Source organism: Salminus brasiliensis, chromosome 17 (genome assembly GCF_030463535.1).
Source record: "Salminus brasiliensis chromosome 17, fSalBra1.hap2, whole genome shotgun sequence".
NCBI lineage: Eukaryota > Metazoa > Chordata > Actinopteri > Characiformes > Bryconidae > Salminus > Salminus brasiliensis.
The window spans coordinates 28,684,657-28,705,487 of NC_132894.1; the positions used below are offsets into that span (position 1 = coordinate 28,684,657).

Here is a 20,831-nt window from a genome sequence, read left to right on the forward strand (position 1 = left end):
GAACATGAGGGCCAGTCAGTGGCTTCAAGGCTTTCATCATCCAGGAACTGCCTACACACTCTGACCACATTAGGCCGGACATTGTCCTGCACCAGGAGAAACCCAGGGCCCACTGCACCAGCGTAAGTGTCACGATACTCGAGGTTTGTGTGACCCTCCAAGAATTTGCCTCCACAAACCATAACTGACCTACCAGCAAACCGGTCATGCTGGATGAAGTTGCCTTCAGCATAACATTCGCCACGGCCTCTCCAGACTCTGACTTGCCAATTGAGGTGTTCTCTGGGCTAGGCTGAGAGCTTTGTCCACTGGGGGACATTGCTTGGAAACCTAGCAAACCTTCTTGCTCTGGTGTATGGATGTGCCATCCTGGAAGAGCTGGACTACCTGTACAACCTGAATGGGCTGCAGGTTTCGCCCTACGCTACCAGAAGTGACAAGGATACAAGCAAAACTCAAAACTCGAAGAATCGGTCAGGATGGATAAGGAAGGAGTCATTGCCTGTGCCACCGCTTGCAAAATCATTTCCTTTTGGGGGTATTCTTGCATTTGGCTCTCCAGGGCACCCGTTGTCACTTTCATTTACACCAAAGTAGCTTATGCTTCCTAACTGGACAAACTGATATCATTTAACCCCTAAGCACAGAAAGGCTTATTCCACACTAAGGTGTATTACTACATGTAACTACATGGATTTCTTTACAAACTGATTGGGCTATTCTTTGGTAATAGATGTTTGTAATAATCCTTTCGGCCCGCTGGCAGATCATGGCAGACGTTTTAGGGGGTTATACTGAATTGAATTTGTGTTATACTGTAATGATTGACACTCCTGTTAAGCTCATTCCATGTTAACTGGTTTTGTGTTTCCGATTAAAAATGACCAACCTTTTAAAGCTGATAAAAAATCCATAATTATGTCTATATTATCACCTAATAATTTTAAATTAACATACATTCTTGTGAACATTACTTCATTACTTAAGTTTTGAACTTCTATTTGCTATTTATGGCCTGTAGCATCCACATTTTTGGATTATTTTGACTATAATATATACTCAGATGAAACACATTGTGGAATGTATCACACTTTGTATAATAAATACCACATTGCGTCAGGGTTTAACAAGATTTTGTGTTTTAAAGCTATTAGAAATATTATTATAAACACATATTTTGTGTTTACAGGTCAAACATTGACTGGAATTCTTTTTATTGGTAAATAAAAGAAGATCTACAGAAACAACTAGTGCATTTCCTAAAGAAAAAGCTGAATGATTGTGTGGTTCTCACTTTCAGGCAGTAGTGGTTGCTATGAAGGTGCTTAGTGATTGCTATGCAGTTGCTGTGGTGTCCCAGGTGGTATCTAGGGTGTGTCAGGTGGTTGCTTGGGTGGTGCTAAGTAGTTGCTGTGGTACCCCATGTGGTTGGTTGGGGAACCCGGTGACATCTAAGCTTGTAAACATTACCAGTTACATTTTTCTGACCCTTGGTCAGCTCGCTCACACTCATATCATTACTAGTGCAACAAATGTACAATCTATACAAATCTGATTTGTTCACTTGTGACCTAAAATCTAACCATTCAGTCAGATGTTCAGATCCAGTCTTCTCCATACAGTGTGAACAAACTCCAGAGCTCTTACAGGCAGGCCTGATTGCTATGCAGTTGCTATGGCATCTCAGGTGGTGGCTAGGCTGCATCAGGTGGTTGCTTGGGTGTTGATAAGTAGTTGCTGTGGTACCCCATGTGGTTAAGTGTTACTAGTGTATTTGTATCATATTCTTGTAAGTCAGACTAACCAATCTGTTGGAAGAGTGTCACTATCTCGAAAACTGCAACGGTTGTTAAAGAATAGTCTCATCTTAAAGAACTCTCCCCGCATTTAGCCTGAATCCACCTCCATCTACACCGCAAACTTGCTGTATATACATGTGAGGGTGTGGAACAGGAACAGTATCCATCTGATGTATGATCATGTGCCTGAACCCAACTTTATGCACTGATTATAGTGTAATGTATTCATTTCTAATGGCTGGCTCTTTTTGATCAGGAACATCAAAGGTATACAAAAGTAGAAAAAAAAAAAAAAAAGTTCAGATGCCCTGTGTGGACAAAATCAAGGATGCTTATGATAATCGGATTAAAAGAACTTTATGTTTTTCAGAGTGAAAACGTCTAAATTGGTCTAATTAAGTTAGGCGTATTTGTTTTATTAAGCAGTGTATGAAAACATATCAAGCCTGTCAACCTCAGTGTTTCTACCTTCTTCATACTTAAAAATTTTTTGCCAGCACAGAGCCAAATACAGGAATCTCTAATGTAAAAACACACTTTTTTGTACAATAGTATTTGCTAGTATAGAACAGCATGAGCTATTTTAGCACATAATCTTCAATGGTTGATTGGTTGTTACAGAGTTTTGAAGGATTGTCCATTTTCGCCATCACAAAGGGTACCCGCACCGTGAGTGGTCAGCTCACTCACACTCGTAAAAAAACAACAAAGTCTCAAGGAATGGCCTTGCATGAGAGTCCAATCACTCAATCCTACCAGCAAAAAAACAGTCCAGATTTACCCCATACAGGGCTAAGTAATTCACTGACATGAATCAGGTATCCGAGGTAAAAGCCCTGAGGCCAAAAAAAGTGCACTTCCAAATTCATCACACAGTATCAAAGCTATAATGAAAGGTGATCAGGGGTGTGTTTACCACACCTCAGTCAGTGCTCATAACCCTGCTTCCAGAATTCTTTATTAGTGCTGTGTTGGCAGGGTTATTCACACTGAAAAGAACCCCAGGACATCATTCAGATGGTAAAAATGTTTTTCTTATTCAGACACTTAAGTCCAGAACCCTACAAGTTCCCTTAAGAACCCACCTATGAGTGCAGAGTGAGTGAGAAACGCATGACTACCGGACCCCACAGATTGACTTGGTTTTACTCCTGGCCTCCTACTACTCACTTGAGCACTTCATAACAAAAGAATGTTCCCCTCCAAGGACCCTGTGTTAGAAGAAATTAACTTTTTTTGTGTAGGCTCAGTGGAGTGATACTGACAATGCTGAATAAAGTACTGATAAAGAAATTTGGGTCTGTGTCTAAGGACTGCAATTCATTTAATTATGTACATCATGCAAGTACATCAGAATATCCTGTATGTTTCATCTTCTCTTTAGCCATAGAATGGAAAATCAGGGCCCTAGAAACAAAAACTGTATTAAATAATGAGAATTCAGTGCATGGAAGTGACAAACCATGAGCCTCAAAAGGGTCTCTTTACTGAAAAGAAAATCGCAACCAAAACAGGGTCAGAAAACAGGCAGATTCTAAAACCCAAAACCCAAGACTTGACTTTATTGTGCACAACCCCAACCCACCAGACTAAAAGCTTTCCACAAGTAAAGCTGCAGAACACTTAAGTGCAACTGCCACTTCAGGGGAATATGGTGTTTTTGAACCTTCTAATCAGTTTTCTGAGTCTTCCCCCAAGATACACTTCTTCAGCAATACTGGAGAACAGCCCATCACCTCCAGACTTGGCAGGGGAGATACCATGATACAATGATATCATGGTCAGGAAGGTGGTTCACTCAGGGTGAGGTTCTGCAATTGCACTCTGCAAATTCCCCAAATGTAGAAATGTTCAGTGTTCATGCTCTCCCCTGAATTTTTCCTTTAGGGTACTGGTGGCTTAGCGGTTAGAGCACTGGGTTCTTTGCGATTGGGTTGTGGGTTTAATACCTGGGTTAGGTAAGTTTGCTAAGTTGCCACTGTTGGGCCCTTGAGCAAGATTCTTAACCCCTTTGCTCCCCAGGTGACACAATAAAGGCTGCCCATCACTCCAGGCACATGTGATCACTGTGTGTGTGTTCACTGCATGGATGGGTTAAAGGCGGAGGCCAAATTCCATCTGTGTCCAACACAAATGGTGAATGTGGTTGCCTTTGTCTTTTTCTATCTGCTACATGATCCAGGCCTTGTAACACCAGCTTTTCCTGTGCCTGTGTCCACAGAAGGACTCGACAAAGAAGCGAAAGCCAGAGAAGCAAGAAGGTATTTGTGCTAGACTCAAAGCTAGGAATATATGTCAAACAATATCTTCAACATTACGAAGTAAGGAAACGGCTAGCTATGTAAGCATAGGCACATAAGTTAACCTTACGTCTGATGAAGTAGCCACTGCACACAAGCTTTATTCAACTCTCTCCTGCAGATGAAGACTTGCAAGGCAACGTTTGCTTCTTAATAAAAGCTCCTCGTGGTCAAACCATTTGTGACAGAGCTTCCTAGGAAGAAAATCACTTCCTGCCCTCCATCTGCAGTTCACATCATACGCACATAGGCTATAACTAGGTCTTTATGACACAAAAAATAAACAGTTCATTCAAAATTACCTGTAGTGCTTAGTTTACATATATGAAGTGTGTGGCCTGTGTTACATACAACATCAAAGACCTAATTTTTTCCAAGGTATGGGCCCTTTAAAGGCTGGAGGAAGGGCTTGCAAGTTTCAGCATGTATGTTTTTAACACATAGTTCAACAGCCCCACACTCAGTTGCAGGAAGCATCTCCTCCAGCGACACTCTGGTTCCTGGGCTTTATCGGTGCTGTGGGGGACGTGAACCCAGCCTGTGACACAAATCTGTGACAGCCTCTTATGCCAGACTCTGTGGCAGGGGTCAAAACGCAGTATGGCTCCTCTGGACAATGGAAAGAATGTTCATTCTGTGCACCGACTCTCAACATAGCACAAGGCATCAGTGCTACATATAGCGTAAATAGCTTTCCATTCCTACATCGTCTTACAATACAGTGAATAACAAACATTACATTTACCAAAACGACAGAGGAACTTCTAAGCAATATAAATTCTTGTGACATTTATTAGATGCATGGCTTAGATACAGGAAATACAGTTGATTTTCTTTCATACAGTTTTACAACATGTCTGGGAGAAATGTGCTAAACTAAAAGTCTCCTTAAGTAACACTGAACCCTGTTTTAAAAGAGGCAATCGAGAGCTCTGGATGGGTTTCGGTAACGTAAGCAGCTCTGAAACAGAGAAGAATAAATAATAGGTACAGAGAAGACGGTCGGTGAGGAAACTCCCACAGGAGAAAAGAGTTAAAGACGTTTTACAGGAACATTCCTGTTAGTCATGACATCTACTGCCATGCATATGTGAGAATCGAAAGCAGAGAGGGAGTGTCTTCCAGGCATTCCTTTCCCTCAGCACTGTAACACGTCAAATGGAGCTTCATACACAATCCTGTCCGCTGCTGTACAAACAGTGATACACTGTGAAAACAGCAGCGCAGCTAAAGTCCAAGGGAATGCAGTGTCCTCTGTTCGTGTTTAATTTTGTTGAGTGACAATAAGTGAACAATGCGGGTTAAAACGTGGAGAATTGCGCTGATGTGCGCTTACTTTCACTCAGAAAATTAACAAAAACATGCCATGTAAACAGGGGTGCCCAAATTGACCTACATCAGTATGATAAACTTTTGTGTAGTCTGAATGCTATATTAACATTCTGAACTAAATTAATTCTTCTGTTAATAATACTAATGCAAAAACAACAGCATATATTGTAAGGACATACTAAGTCCCACAAGGTTCTATTTTAAGGCCTATGTAACTTTTTGGTTTGTGCTCTTTTCTGTTTCAATGGGATCGGCAAGGTCAGCCAAGCTGGCTGTCTTATATAATTACTGTCTAACAAATAGCTACAGTGTGGCATGGCCAAATGACCTTTTGCAAGCTTCAACAATGATTATAACTGTTAAATTTACATTGGAAGTGAAGACATTCTGAAGTATTTGTAGGCATTCACCAAATATTCATAAGATCACAGTTGTCAGGTTCCCTGGAGCTTTAGATCAACCCTTTCAGGCTTAAAACCCCTTTTGTTAAAAGTGATTCCGTTTAGCAAAAGGAGTTCAAGTATGACGTACATCCAAAAGTATCCAGACACCCCTTCTATTTAGGGATGCTTCCACTGCTGAAGGTGTTCAAAGACATTGCTAATAGAATGGGACTTGAGCCTATGTTCAGCATGCCTAAAGCTTAGCATTACTAGAGGGGTATAAACCCAACAGCACTGGGCTGTAGAGCAGTGGAACTGTCATTGGGATGAGTTGGAGTTGAGTTTGTGACCAAGCTGTAACTGCAACAAAAGGGGGACAAATTCCCTTACTGGTACCCTCCGATTCGGGAGAAGTGTTGAGGAGCAGGTGTCTACAGACTTTTGGACATATAGTGCAGCTCTGTTCAGTTTGCCATGCAGGTAAAATCTGCTACACTGTGGACAGAGTAGTGAAATTGTATGAAAGGATGCCGGTGCTGAGCAATGTATCATGCGACCATGCAGGTGATCACCTTGAGTCTGTCGTGACTCAGAGCATATCAGGAGAGGACACAGCAGACAGGTCGTGAAAGACTATAAGCGAATAACAGAAAAGAGAAGAACAGTGAATGTGAGCGTGTACACAGTATATTGATATATATGTGAGTGTGAGCCATAAATTACGCAGCAAATGGTCCAGCAACAAGAGCTCCATAGTGTACATGCATTTTGTGCATCTCACGTCATTGTCTGTATTTTTCTGGTATAGTTTAACATGAAAAACTGTTAATTTGATCAAATTATACAAAGTTACACAACTGAACATTTGTGAGGAAGAGAACAGTACAAAATAAACCTTCCAGTGTATAATTTTTTTTTCTTTTAATAAAACCAACCATGCAACTGCCTCACTGATCTCCTTGAGGAATTTGAAAAATGGAGGAATTGAAAAAATGTTCAGTGCTTGTAGACTGTACACTGTTGTTGCACTTTAAGGCAGAACTGTAACACTGTGATTTAATGTAGGTAGATTTGTTTCTGAAATCTATTCCTTTATCAGGCACAGATGAAGTTCCAGTGACTTGAAGGCATGTATTCCACTCTGCACTGATTGTATTGCTTTCATTATAGTGTTCCTAATAAGAGTACAAGGTATTTATCATGATAAACCATTTTCCTGGCTTGACCATGTAATTGCACATGCCCACTTTTGAGACAATGAGACAAATAAATCACTAGTTCTGCACAATGTGATACTTTCATTTCATTTCTACACACTCTCTGAACCTCAAGTCTGTAAATTATAAAGTATTGTAAACAGACGGCATAACAGTTCTGTGAATTGCAATGTGCATGACACTGAGTAGAAGGGCTTGACAACACACTGGTTGGCCAATAATATCAGCCGATATTGACCTGTTTTTTTATCAGTATCAGCCAAACCTTCGCTGATAATACTGCAATAATTACTCAGTTTATTTGTTGTGGTGTCACAATCATCCAAGACTATCACAAAATCTTTAAGAATCCACTGGTAAAGCCAATATGAGGCTCCCCTGAGTCACTATTTGACAGTAATACAGGCTGAATTGGTGACTTTGAACACCATAACGTTAAGTGATAAACATGCTAAAGCGCTAAAGAGTGCAGATGAAGACTTGCAAGACTACGTTTGCTTAACTAACAAAAGAAAAAGAAGTAATAAATTATGGGTAAATTCACCCTCAGTGCTACAATATGTATATTATCTAAGAGTTTAAAAACTGTGGCAACTGAGAACTGATAAGCATGTCAGTCGGTGAATGAGTGAGTAATGAAAAAAGCTATTGAAGCCTAAAATTCAAATAAAAAATACAAATATGGAAGGATCTTGACTGATATTATTGGTTGTCGTAATTTGTAGCCCCTCTAAAATCATATAAATCCTTTTTTATCCTTGTATTCTACAGAGTAAGTGTGTTTCTTTTAATAAACAACACTGTATTTATTGTTATAATTTATTGTTAGAATTATGTGAAATTCAATGTTGGCCCAATAAAATCTGGCAAATACCTTAAAAAAATTATTGAGACTAACCAAAGAACGAGAGATAACAAGAGCGTAAACCACCTCTACTGCACATCTGATTCTCCAAGAATGTGTAAACTTTTGATTTCAGTGAGCGGAATGTGAGATTGGCTTAGATGACAACATTCTGTTTGGTTTGGCAGTTTCATTGCACGTGACCGTAAGCAGAGCAGACAAAGCTGTTTGTGACTAGCTCAGTCTGGTTTAGTAAACTTGCAGTGTCCACACAAAAAATCATTAATAATTACCAACAAAACATGCTAACTGCCCGCATCTCGTACTGGCAAAAGTCCAGACAGCTCACTCACTAAAGTGCTTTAGGTTTGGTTCTCTGAAATTTTCCTCTCCCTTTTTTGATATTTAGAAACTTAAACTACTTTAACTACTGAAGAGAAGTGATGAAAAATGGCTGGAATGGTTCCAAGACCAATTGTTCAGCTTTCAGACTCCCGGGCAATGAAAACAAGTGAGGAGATGGAGTCACCTCAAGTTCACGCAGCACATCACATGATCACTTTTCATTGTGAAAAAAAGAGTTCATATTCTGGTCAAGAATACAGCTGTTCTCTGCTGACCCTTGTCAGCTATCTGTGATTTGTGGACTTTTTTGTACTGTTGGAAGCCAAAAGAGAATGATAAAATTGATAAGGCAGAACATAAGCCGTTTGCATGGGCAGAGCCTGAAGAGATCTAAAGGAACCTTCTGAGGGCCTACGTGAACAGCCAGGGGCCCAGGTGCTGCTCCAGCCACTCCTGCAAGGCCTGCAGTTGGAGAGGTCCAGCCTCAGCCTCAGGCTCAGCCTGCAGCTGCAGCAGGAGCTCGTGCAGGGCCGCCAGCAGAGGCAGGCCCACGCTCAGCAGCTCGTACAGGAAGACATAGTTCTCCGCATTGTCCCTGATGTGTAGGCCCACGTCCCGCGTTTTCCCACCCAGCCAGCTAGCCACGCGCCGGGGCACGGCACACACAGACCGGCTTACGTGCAGGGGCCAGTGCAGACTTCTCTTCAACAGAGAGGACAGGGTACCTGGAGACTGGCTTGGAGAGCTCTCAACTCTAACAGGACTGGGCATGGTGCTGGGGTGGATGGTGTCGTCAGGTGGCTAAGGAGGGGAAAAAAGTAATAAAAAGGCTGTCAGGCTAACAGTTTTTTTTTGTGTGTATTTTAATGAAAAGTACACATGAACTAGGAGCAGAGTGACCAATAAGGTGAATGCTTACCATATGTGGATCAAATATCTCTCCACGCTTTCCCAAATTACGTTGAGAGAAATGGAGTTTGCAGTAGAGCTTCCCTATGACAGTGAAAACAGACCCATTATAGAGGACAGAAGAGTGTCTGATGTAATAGGAGTATAACAAGTATATAATAGGAGTATAACAAGAGTATATAAGTCAATAGGCACAAGCATTAAGCAAAAAAACTGAAGCAAAAAAATACTTGTTTTAATAGCTATTATACTAAAAATACAAAACATGATTATATACTAATTATACTAAAATATAATTGAAAATAAAACAAGCCTATAGTTCATCACACCTGAAAATGTTGAACTTCCACTTGATAATAGGGCTAAAACATAGTAAGCCACAAGATATATTATCATATCATCCCCCAAAGCTAATTTAGACTGTTGATCAGAGACAGAGTTCATAAGTAAGAGATAGCTTACCCTGTTCTGAGTCGAAGGCATGCCCACCCTGGCTTAGGGGAGCACTACAGGTATCACAGCGGAAACACTCTCTGTGGAAAAAGAGCCCCTCGGCACGAAGACGCTCTGCCACGTACACACGCTTTTTACACGCATGACACACATCACCCAGGCTCTGGTGGAACTCCCTCCGAAAGGAACCCTGAAAAGCAGATTACAAAACCTCAGTTAGAATGATAAGATCCAGACCACAGACGAGTGGGAGCGCGCAGGGGTATTTGTACAGAGCCAGGGAATGGTATCCATGCTCTAAACTACTATTAAACAGACGAGGTTGAAGAGGCTATGTTAACACAGATTTAACACAGTGGCTCAGCGGTCTTATGCACTACTGCTATGACCTGTAGAGAAGTTTGAATCCCAGGCAAAGCCACTTTGCCATCAGCTGCCTTGTAATGCCACATCGGCGGCAGTTTGTAATGTAATGTTTGCATGTATCGAAAAAAACAAGTTCTTACCCTCCAAACTAGTGCTAGGTGGAACTATGAACGGGTGGGTTAATTGGCAGTACCAAATTGTCCGAAAAAGGGAGGAAAATTCAGCAAATTAGAAGTCGGCAAACTGAAGAATTGAAATACCCACATATGTTAAAATCATGAGCCAATTTGAAATGAGAAGGCGACTCACTGACAGAAACACAAAAATCCACAAGTTCCAGAGCACAGAAAACCTCATATTTAGCCTATTTCATACTTAATCTCAGAACCTTAAACCTTAAACAATTCCTCACAGTGTGATTAACAAGTGATTCTGGTAGCAAGTCAGAAACTCTTTTCTATATTGGGGTGGAAAAAAACTTTAAAACTTAGACTGTTTGATAGGAAATGACCTAAAACATATATTTAACACAGACAACTGGTCATTTACTTGCAACTACTGCTGTTAAATGTTAACGACTGATAAATTATTAATGCTCTTAACGTATTTTCCTAGCTTGACCTTTCAAACTATTCATTGGTTAAGGTTGAAGCCAATGATTGTGTGCTGTGTGCTGCTGTAACAGAATCCATTAGTGACCTTTTTCATGAAATAACAATTTCTATAGCACAACAGTTTATGTCTAATAAAAAGCCATTTATATTCAGCCATATGTTCCAAGAATTTTTATCATGACCTTTTTCATGTCATGAAAATCTTTAGGGGGTGAAGAAAAATTATGATTGTTATTGGTTTCATATTTCAGGATATCATTAAAACCAATGTTCTGAAATAATTTCAGAGTGCCTTTTAACATTTTCAGCATGACTCATTAAAGATAGAGTGGGTACAAGTTTTTTATGATATACTGCAATATAAAACCAATGATTTTCTTTGATGATGATATTGCGCTATATCATTAACACTGGTAACCGTTCCATCTTTAATGAGTCATACTTAATAAAAGTCAGACAAGCACATAGGAGCACATAGGAGCAGGTAGCCCACATCTGCTTACTGTGGCTTACCGGCGAGTCTGAGTAGGCGGCCTTAGGCCTGTGATCGTTCTCATAGAGGGTGAGCAGTGTCTCAGCCCGTGCTCCTACCACCAGAGACACCTTCCCCACAGTGCGCTATAGACCACAGCCCACAGGAAAGGGCAAGAGGAGGAAAAAGAGTGGAAAGAGAGGAGCAGAGAGATTTATGACAGCATGAAAAACTGGAGAATGTGAGAGAAGACAGGACAGAGCCAAATAAGATACCTCATTTGCTCTGCCTTTTCACCATGCAGTGGAGTTGAAATGATTCTTATTTGTCTGGTACATGCTTTGAAAAAACATGCTGTGTGTTTCTCACATCTAAAAAACACAACAGTGTGTTCTTCAGAAGTGTTGTGGTACTTTCTCAGGGTAGACAGGGCAGACTAGACTGTTTTCTTTATTGAGGGACAGTTATGCAATGATCAAGTCATTCTGTAAAGCACATGAAGCTCACAGCAGGGCTGAAAAATAAAACGGGTTCCTTCAGCAAAAGGAAAAGTGTTTCAGGTCAGACATCTGGCAGGGGAGGAGAGGACCGTGAGGAATGCATGATCGGTGCGGTCAGTGGAGACGGCTGAATGTTTCAGGGCCTACAGTGTGCTCCTTTGGCTTTGTTCGATTATGAATCAACCGCTAAAGGCGTAGCGGTCTGACCCGCAAGAGAGCACCACTAGGGCCAGCCCACTGGAAGTCATCTCAGAAACATGGGAGCATGCCAGCAATCCAAACCAAGGATATAGCACAGCCAAATGCACCAGTGACTAACACACACATGGAACTGTGAGTAATGGATCAAGTACGTTTCAGCAGGCATCTTCAGATACCTCCTTGGGGCCATTCGAGCCTTTCTTAGATTGAAGGACTTCTGTTAGTTTTCTTAAAGTGAAAGAGGTAGTGCTGCTGCTGATGCTACACTGAAAGTATAAATTAAATTGTTTTAGTGTCTCAAAAAAGCCTTTATTTATTTATTTAAAATATTTATGTAGGGGTAAGATACAAATACAAAGATACTAACATACTGAAATCCCACAATACAACTTTCAACCTAATGGCCAAAATCCTTTCAAGGGAAACTCACCACATGTGAGTTTTTCTGCATTTCTCCTTGAGTTTCCGTTTTAGAAAGCAGCATTCCTAGCTGCTTGGGCTGGCTATTTTTAGACAGAAGAACATTAGGACAAGCAGGAATGCATAAAATGTATGGTTAATAAAAGCATACTATTTAACTGTTAATGACAGGCATGAAAAATGACACAAGAGGAAACAGAGACATTAAAGGATAAAGGTTAATACCTGGATGGGAATGAAGATGGCGAGGTAGCAGTAAATTGGGGAGGGTGTAGCAGGGGTAGGGCAGAGCTAAAATGAGGAAAGCTTGCAGCAGAAGGGCAAGTCTGTTCCGAGCAGACAGACAGGTTAGAAGAGCAAGCAGAGACTTCAGCTTAGAGATGGGTATTTAACCCCTTTGATTCAAATTCTGAGATGCTGTTTAGTACATTGTTTAATACAATCTTGCTAAGAAGCCATTAGGGCTGAACAATACTGGAAAAAGTCATACTGCAATAAAATACTAAATTTAGAATTATAACCACTGAAAGACAAATAAAGGAGTCCAGGGGGATTCAGAGCTATTCCATTCCAAATTCCATAATTTGGATCTAAATATTAGATTAGGGTCTGTCTTGGAGGTTAAGGTTGACCCAAATCATTGATGTTTGTTGGAAATGTGCATGTAGATGACGTTTCTGATCTAGTCAGGAAACACACATCACACAATAAAACGCTCGAGCTATTGGTTAGAGCAGGGGTGTCAAGCATCTTATGGGCCTGAAATTACCCTACAAAGGTTCTAATTCAGACCACCACAGTCCATGTGTGTGAGGGGATCTAGTCCATGTTCGCATTCCTGTTGGCTCGATGGGTAGAGCATTTCACCCACCATCAAGCACTGACATTGGTAAAGTTCAAACACATTTTGGTTCAGGATGTTTATTTACCAAAATAATCAAATAAATGAATTCTGCTGTGTCTGAATGCACACACTGGCATACAGGCACACACAGAAAGTCAGTCGAACTCAGGAGCTGAACCAACCTGAAGGGTTGGTTTATTACTTCAAAACGTTTGAGACCCCTGGAAAGAGGCACACTTCTGTGATAGCACTATTAAAAAGACTAATATATTGGATATTATGTTATAATATATTGTGCAGCCTTAAAAGCCATTTCATGAGGAGCTTAGTCGTTAGCAAATCCCACATGAAGCTCACACAGGAAGAACAGGATTACCTTCTTGGGCTTCTGACTGTTTTTATCACTGCTGCATTGCGTCAACTCCTGTTCCTTTTGATGATTAAAACTGGATGTGCTTCTGGTACTATTTAGCTGAAACCACAAATTAAAAGGCTGTTCAGTGTGTAAACAACTACCTATCCTAAAAATCGCATCTGCAACCTAGCTTGAATGTAATTATAATGTGTCTCGCCAAAGCAATTGATGTAAGGATGGATACATCATATGGAAAATGAGTGAATGCTCCTCTATGGATAAATAATAGTTGTTTGTATCCGTTGCACACTGTAATTGTGTTGCCAAGTATATCTGTGCTTCACTTATGGGACACTCACCACATGTGACCCATTCACTGTGTCTTTTAGCATCTCCTTTTCACAACGGGGAACATCAGGGTGCAGAAATGCATTAGTCTTGTTTAAGACAAGAGGACAAAAACGGTCAAGACAGGACAGTCAGAAAGATAAAAGATACTGGATTTCCAGAAGGTATATATATATATATATATATATATATATATATATATATATATATACATACATATAGTGTCTATATAGTGTCTATATGACCCCATTGGATGTTTTTCACTTGCTTTTATAAATGGAATCATGGTCATGGGGGTGGTGATGTGCAGTGTTTGGTGTTAGCCAAACAAAGCATCTAGTCTCATCAGACCAAAGTACTTTTTTCCAGTTGACCTTGGAGTCTTAGTGTGTCTTTGACACTCTCCCATTATGCTTTGACTGGTGAAGCACCTGGACAACAGTTGCCCATCCCAGTTGCTAAAGCTTTTAACTTTTAGTTAACTCTTAGTCACTAGTCTCTTTTTTTGCAAGGTCACTCAGTTTGCAAGGACAGCCAGTTCTTGAGACACTGCACTCAGAATCTGAATATTTATGCAATCATTTATTTTACATTATATATTTTCTATTTCATTGACATTATTTTGTAGTAAAAATCATTACTAGACATTAAATAGATGTTTTGTAAATTCTTGCAAAAAAAACGTTTAAAAAGCAATTATAAGAAAATAGTAGGCTTAAAAGCTGTTGCATGTAGCTTGTTTTCATTTATGGTCTCTCAGATATAAGTGGAAACAGTGAACTGTAACCACTTCCTTACTTAATAAGAATGCCCAGAATATTAATGTGTGGCTCATCTTGCATGCACTAAAATGAGGAGTTGAATATAGGTTGGAAACAGTGCTTGGAATCTGACAAGGGATGATACCTGCTTTAGAGAGGATGAGGAGTGGAGAGAGGGCTTAGAAGCAGGAGTGGTAGTGCATTCTTGGTGAGAGTGTGGAGGGCTTAAGATTGATCTGGAATGAGGGGGATGTACAATCTGTCCAGAGCAGAGTTGTGGAAGGACAGAAAGATCAGGAAAAATGCAGTAAGGATATACAATTCACAGAAAAGGCTTTTTTCTAGGCTTTACACGAACAGGTCAAACAAGGACCCTGATAATACCAGACACATTACAGGCTTGTCAGTGCTGTAGCTTTTATACTAATAGTAGGTTGGACTTTACAGATAGGAATAAGCAGGCAAATGGGGTGGCAGCTGATAATCAGAAAAGAATGATAACATTGATTAAATATCTGTACTTTATCCTCATTAGATTAAGGTACAATAGGCATGACACTATTATTCTACATATATTAACCAAGTGTTTAAATACACATTAACCAACTATTGATCAAGCATTATTAGAATGGAAGTTTGGAATACCTGACTGAATAATTTGGTGGGGAACTTCACAATTTTGTACCCCTTTTGCACAGGCACCTTAAAATCACTTTGAAGAGAAAAACTGGGCCTCTTGCCCTCGCTAATCTGAAACCAGTGGTGGGTAACCAATCATTCTCACTACATCTGGCTGTAGCGATTCTTCAGTCACATATTAAAATTTGCATTTAGAAATGTCCTTATGATTCTCCTTTACAAATGTTTATATTTAATGACCATTTGTGGGGGGTGGATACATGCAGACTTTACCTGTTGCACCAGCAGAGAGGATGATGATGATAAGGGATGAGATGAAGGAGAAGTAAAGGCAGTTTGTGGTGAGGTTAATTTAGGACTGGAATGAAGGGTGAGGTTTAGAGCACAGGGATCAGTCTGTTTGCAGGAGAATCACACAAAAGTATAGCAGGGCAGGAGCGAGACACCACAGCTTATCAGAGAATTCCATTTCTGCAAGTTGTTAATGAACTGTACATGAAGGTCAACTGGGTAAATTTGTGTCTTTTTTCTAATTCTTTTAATCTTCTAATTTATTGCTTCTTCTAGGTCTTTCCTGGATTTGTGTGGAACCTTCTAAGCTTTCTGGCTCTTACTTCGAACCTTTTAGCTTAATCCTGTTTCATTCTGAGAGCTTTTGGTCTTTTCTGAGACCTCTTATCACCTACACTATATGGACAAAAGTACTGGGGCACCTATACATTACACCTACAGAAGATTTTATGGCATCCCATTCTAAATCCATAAGCATTAATATGGGGTTGGTCCCCCCTTTGCAGCTATAACAGCAGGTTTGGATCTCTGTAGTTAATGAGTCAAAAGAGTGTTGGAGACTTTTATGCACTACGCTCCTCAGTACTCCCTCTGCAAGTATTGCTGTGCTTCCACTTTTCAATAATACCATTTACAGTTGATGGTTGACTATCTAGGAGGGAGGAAATTTCAATTGACTTGTTGCAACAGTGGCATCCTGTTACAAGACCATATTCCACACCATATTCACCATTCGCCAACCCATCCATGCAGTGAACACACACATACACACCAGTGAGCAAACACACAGAGTGACAGTGAGCACACATGTCCGGAACGGTGGGAAGCCATTACTGCGGCGCCCAGGGAGCAGAGAGGGTGAAGAGCTTTACTCAAGGACCCAACCGTGGCGAGCTTGCAGAGCCCAGGTATGACAGAACCACACTGAAATTTATTGAGCTCTTTAGAACCACCTATTCTTTCTCTAATGTGTGTAAAGGCAGACTGCATGGCTATGGGCTTGATATTATTCACCTGTGGCAATGGGACTGAATGAATCACAAATTTAATGATTACGAGGTGTGTCTCAGTGCTTTTGTCCATATAATGCATTTCACCTGTGTCTGGTTGTCAACCCCTTCCTCTGTACACACAGGTCTTGCTGTGCTTGTGTCTTTGCAATAGTTTGCATGTTTAGGCCATGTTTCATGTTTCCTTGTTCCAATTCCCTAAAGCAGTTTCTTCATTCCTGGTCTTACCCCAAATTCAACATAAATGACACTGCCTCTGTCTTCAGCAGAATGTACAAGGGGAAGCACATTAATACTGGAAAGGTATGGAAGGTTTTGGCTGAAATTGAGTCCATTACCTGCTGCAGAAGCAGAGATTGTGAGGATGAAAGAGGAGGGGAGGGAGAAGAAGTGGCAGTGCTTTGTAGAGGAGGATGTGGTGGAGATAATGTTGAAGTGGAATGAGAAGAGGAACTGCTAGACTGTGCAGGGCAGAGAGAACCACAGATAGGGAAGGATATTAGTCCTAAGTAAAGAAGCAGAACATTAGGCAGCAATACTGTAGAAAGCAGCTGATGTTCCTTATAAACTGTTTGAATCATATATATAAAAATAGACTATAGGCAACATTTATGGGCCAGAACACATCAATGCCAATCAACTCTAGTGCAGTCAAATGTCTCTAAAATTTACAAGCAAGCAAAATAGTACAATTATGGTCAAATACAGCAAAGAAACATTTTATGAAACTGTAAATCATGGCAAATATAGAAGCAAGAATAATTTTACAAGAATCAGAATAAATAAAATGCATGAAAAACTACGGTGGATCTCTACAGTCAACTGAAGCAAGTAAAAGGTAGAGAAACTATACGAGATACATACGCTTGACCTAATTTAAAAAAATTATCTACATGTGTCGAACAGTAATTTATAGAGCCATAAAGGACTGCTTAAAATAGCTTGATAGCTGGGACATACTCTAGTGTAGTATTATAGTGTATGTTATTGTCCACTGTTTTGTTTGTTTTTAGTTTCATTTTGTTATTTTAAGTGCTTTGTTTGGTCTTGCACAGTATGTCTATCGGACCCCAGGAAAAACAGTGGCTATTAAGATAACAGCTAATGGGGATACTACTAATAAAACAATAATACAAAACAATGCATGCAAAGGAACCATGTTTATGGAGTTTTTTCAGCTAGATCAAGTACAAGGCTCGGTTTCCCGAAAGAATCTTAGTGTTATGATCCTCATAACTGTTAAAGAGAGTGATCAGTGATGCTTTCTGGACTTTAACCATCATCTTTGTGCTAAGATGTTTTCAGGAAACTCAAGCCTTATCATTAGCAGTTTCCATATGCACTGGTTTAAATAATAGTGTTGCCTGACTGAAACCACAGAGCAGAAAGTAAACAACCAGAGGTTTCACGGTCTTCAAACAAGATCAGGAACATTTAGGCCACATGATCATTTCCGTATAACTGTATTCATAATAACTTTCCTTTTTAACCTGAAGTAAATGAACACACATACACTACTCCTAGGTATATTATATCAACACACTCATTGCCAAAACTAAGTAAACTGAAAGACAAGACTGTGTTGATGAAATATATTTTATGCTTGCAGTCGTAATGTACACATTTAAAAACTGTACAAGAAAAAGCAGTTAGGTCTGATGTTGACTTTTGAAGTTGAACTTTTTGCAGTAATGACATGTTTTAACACAGAGGTTCCCAGAGAGAATGTACAGTGTCACTGTTTCCCATTGCTCAACACTGCAGTTTCTGATAAGAGTTGTTTATAGGAGTCCAAAGGCTGCATAAAGGTTGTGTCTGTTTGCAAATAAGAAGGAACAGATAAAAAATAGTAGCCTATGTACTCAAAAACAGGTGAATGTAAGACTATTTAAATATTACAACCTATAGTGTAAATACATTTGGGCACCCTATTAAATATGTATTTCTTTATTATGATGATAACTTATTTATTTCTTTATCATCCTTCAAACAATATATATAGATAAAGGTGATGTAACTGCATGATCGTTGCAAAAATAATAAAAAATACTTTATCATTTATTTTACAAAATAATGTATAATTAAAAATAAATGCAAAAATATGCCAATTCTAACATTCGGAAACTATATGGACTAATAAATGATATTTCCCCCTTTGGCTAAAATAACCTCACTTTCCAAAAACCATCTACCAGTCTTTGTTTCCCACTTCTCCATGCAGAGGGGTTTCTTGCAGGCACAGCCCGTTTCAAATCACACCACATCATCTCAATAGGATTAAGGTCCAGGCTTTGACTTGGTCATTCCACAACTCATCATTTTCTTTTTTTTGAGCCATTCCTCGGTTGATCACTTGAATATTTTAGTCATTGTCACTTTGCATGCTCCCACTAAATGTCTGATGTTTAAATAAGTATGGCTTCTTCAAAATCCTCTCTACTGATCTTCTAGTCATCTGCAGGTAATGTGGTGCGCTTGAATTTTTAGACATTTTATTTAGTAATAAACCTAACTTTTTCCTCACAAGAAAATTGCATTTCTAATTACATTTTACTCATGGTTTTTAGACATTTCCCACCCTTTAGGTAAACATTTAGACATGAGACATTTCTTCAGTTTTATTATTTAGAACGTCTAGTTAGATATTACCATCTCTTAATAAAATTTAAATTAGCATCAAATATCCATGTTTACCTATAGACAAGGGTACAATTTTTAACATGACTATATTGACTATAATGACTATCTTCCTGTAAGATCCTCTTTCTAATCCAGCAATGGACACACCTGGCCTGATGGGTTTTCCTGGTGTGTGTAATAAAATAGTAAGTCCAATAGCAGAGGCAATGGAACCTGTATTTTTTTTTTATCCTCAGAGCAGAACCCTCCCTTAGCTGAAAGGGCATCTGAGAGTTCAGACTGGAGCACTTTATGGCACCCAGATTGCTGAGAGAACTTCAGCCACTTTCTCCTGACGTCTCTCTCTGGGCCAAATAAACCACGTAATGGAACAAGCAGAACGCATTTACTTTAATGGCTTCTTTTAAAAAGAACTAAGGCCTAATGTATTTTTACTGCACGCAATGCTGTCACAACGATGAGCTGAGACATATATGAACATTTTATTTATTTATTCAATCTATCTAAAATGCATTTGCTGATTATTACTAAGTATTAAACATTACATCTATAGATGGCCAACATACAAAGTTAGACTATGAACAGGATGGAGGGAGTGAGAAGAAAGAATGACTCAGTGTTTGAGTTACAACACTGTGAAGGCTGTAGGTACACGTGGTAATGGTCAATGACCTGAGAGGGGACTTGAAAAAATAGGAGTGTACTCCAACATCACAGCTAATTAGAAAGAGTGAAAAAGGTGAGAAGTTCAGAAATCATTCCCCTGCTGTGATGTCCAGAGGATTTTATGGGCTTTGAGACTAAAACTGACTAAAATGCATGGGTAACTGCTGTGAAATTATTAAGTATATTGAGATAACCACAATGCAAATACTAGTCATGTCCACGAATTGAACTGTTTTTGTATGTTGACTTCCATATCTGTTGCAGATATCTGTTTTTGAGACTCCACATATATAATAAACATAGGCAATTCTAGAAGTGTCTATCATTTGGGTTGGACAGGCTCCATAATGGTGTAAACCCCAATGACCTCCACAGAAATCAGGGTTCTACATCAATTTTAGGTAAAAATTAAATGGATGCATTTAAAATGGCGACTCTCATAGAAATGCAAGAAGTTTACATGTACACTCCCCAAGCAATTTATAAGGAACAGATGCACAGTCATTCCTTTGATTATCTAATCAGCCAATTGTGTTGCAGCAGTGCAGTGCATAACATCATGCAAATAAAAACCAGCAGCTTCAGGGATATTATTATATCGCATCACCCCTCAGAAGGGGTAAATATGTGCTCTTCAGTGATTTTGAGAGTGATGAGGCACATGGGCAGAATTTGATGCTAAAAGCACAAATCCAGTGAACCCAACCTGCCATGTGTCAACAGTACAGGCTGACAGGGGTGGTATAATGGCCAATTCCAGCAAGATAGTGTACCCAGTAAAACCACACACTTAAAGAAATGTTTCCAACATGTTGCGGAATCCAAGTGAGTGTTTGGTGAGCGGATGTAATTATCTCAACCAAACAATAATACTAATAAAAAAACAATGGCATGACAGTGCATGCAGTGATTCAGTGAGCATGCCATGCCAAACCATATCAAATAGTCACCTGAGGCAGAGAGATGCCATCACCAGAGAACAGCGAGCTCAAGTGGACCGCTTTCTCCTTTATGCTTTTTTTATGGAATTCTCTAGCGTTTTGAGTCTGGGTTTTCCTCTATAGCAGGCAAGAGGACAGAAAAACAGAGCAAGTGTGAAAAAGAAAACAAGGACTGAATTCA

The 20,831-nt window shown here is 39.7% G+C and overlaps 1 protein-coding gene across 9 annotated transcripts in view; it reads right to left on the reverse strand.

Annotated features, from left to right (window-relative positions):
• Window positions 1-4,485: 4,485 nt before the first annotated feature.
• Window positions 4,486-20,831, reverse strand: part of mical2a (microtubule associated monooxygenase, calponin and LIM domain containing 2a) — a 47,791-nt gene continuing 31,445 nt past the window's right edge. The window contains exons 19-32 of one of the 9 annotated variants that reach the window (XM_072661035.1): window positions 20,660-20,767; window positions 16,491-16,496; window positions 15,376-15,498; window positions 15,109-15,213; window positions 14,609-14,722; window positions 13,714-13,791; window positions 13,376-13,471; window positions 12,381-12,481; window positions 12,166-12,238; window positions 11,912-12,001; window positions 11,076-11,180; window positions 9,592-9,772; window positions 9,140-9,213; window positions 4,486-9,021 (exon numbers count right to left, since the gene is read on the reverse strand). In XM_072661035.1, the coding sequence (XP_072517136.1) occupies window positions 8,632-9,021; window positions 9,140-9,213; window positions 9,592-9,772; window positions 11,076-11,180; window positions 11,912-12,001; window positions 12,166-12,238; window positions 12,381-12,481; window positions 13,376-13,471; window positions 13,714-13,791; window positions 14,609-14,722; window positions 15,109-15,213; window positions 15,376-15,498; window positions 16,491-16,496; window positions 20,660-20,767 (1,644 nt within the window). In that variant the 3' untranslated portion in view covers window positions 4,486-8,631. Of the gene's footprint in view, window positions 9,022-9,139; window positions 9,214-9,591; window positions 9,773-11,075; window positions 11,181-11,887; window positions 12,002-12,165; window positions 12,239-12,380; window positions 12,482-13,375; window positions 13,472-13,713; window positions 13,792-14,608; window positions 14,723-15,108; window positions 15,214-15,375; window positions 15,499-16,490; window positions 16,497-16,741; window positions 16,865-20,659; window positions 20,768-20,831 lie in introns of those variants that run through there. The other 8 variants (XM_072661027.1, XM_072661028.1, XM_072661033.1 and 5 more) reach the window with 8 other exon arrangements.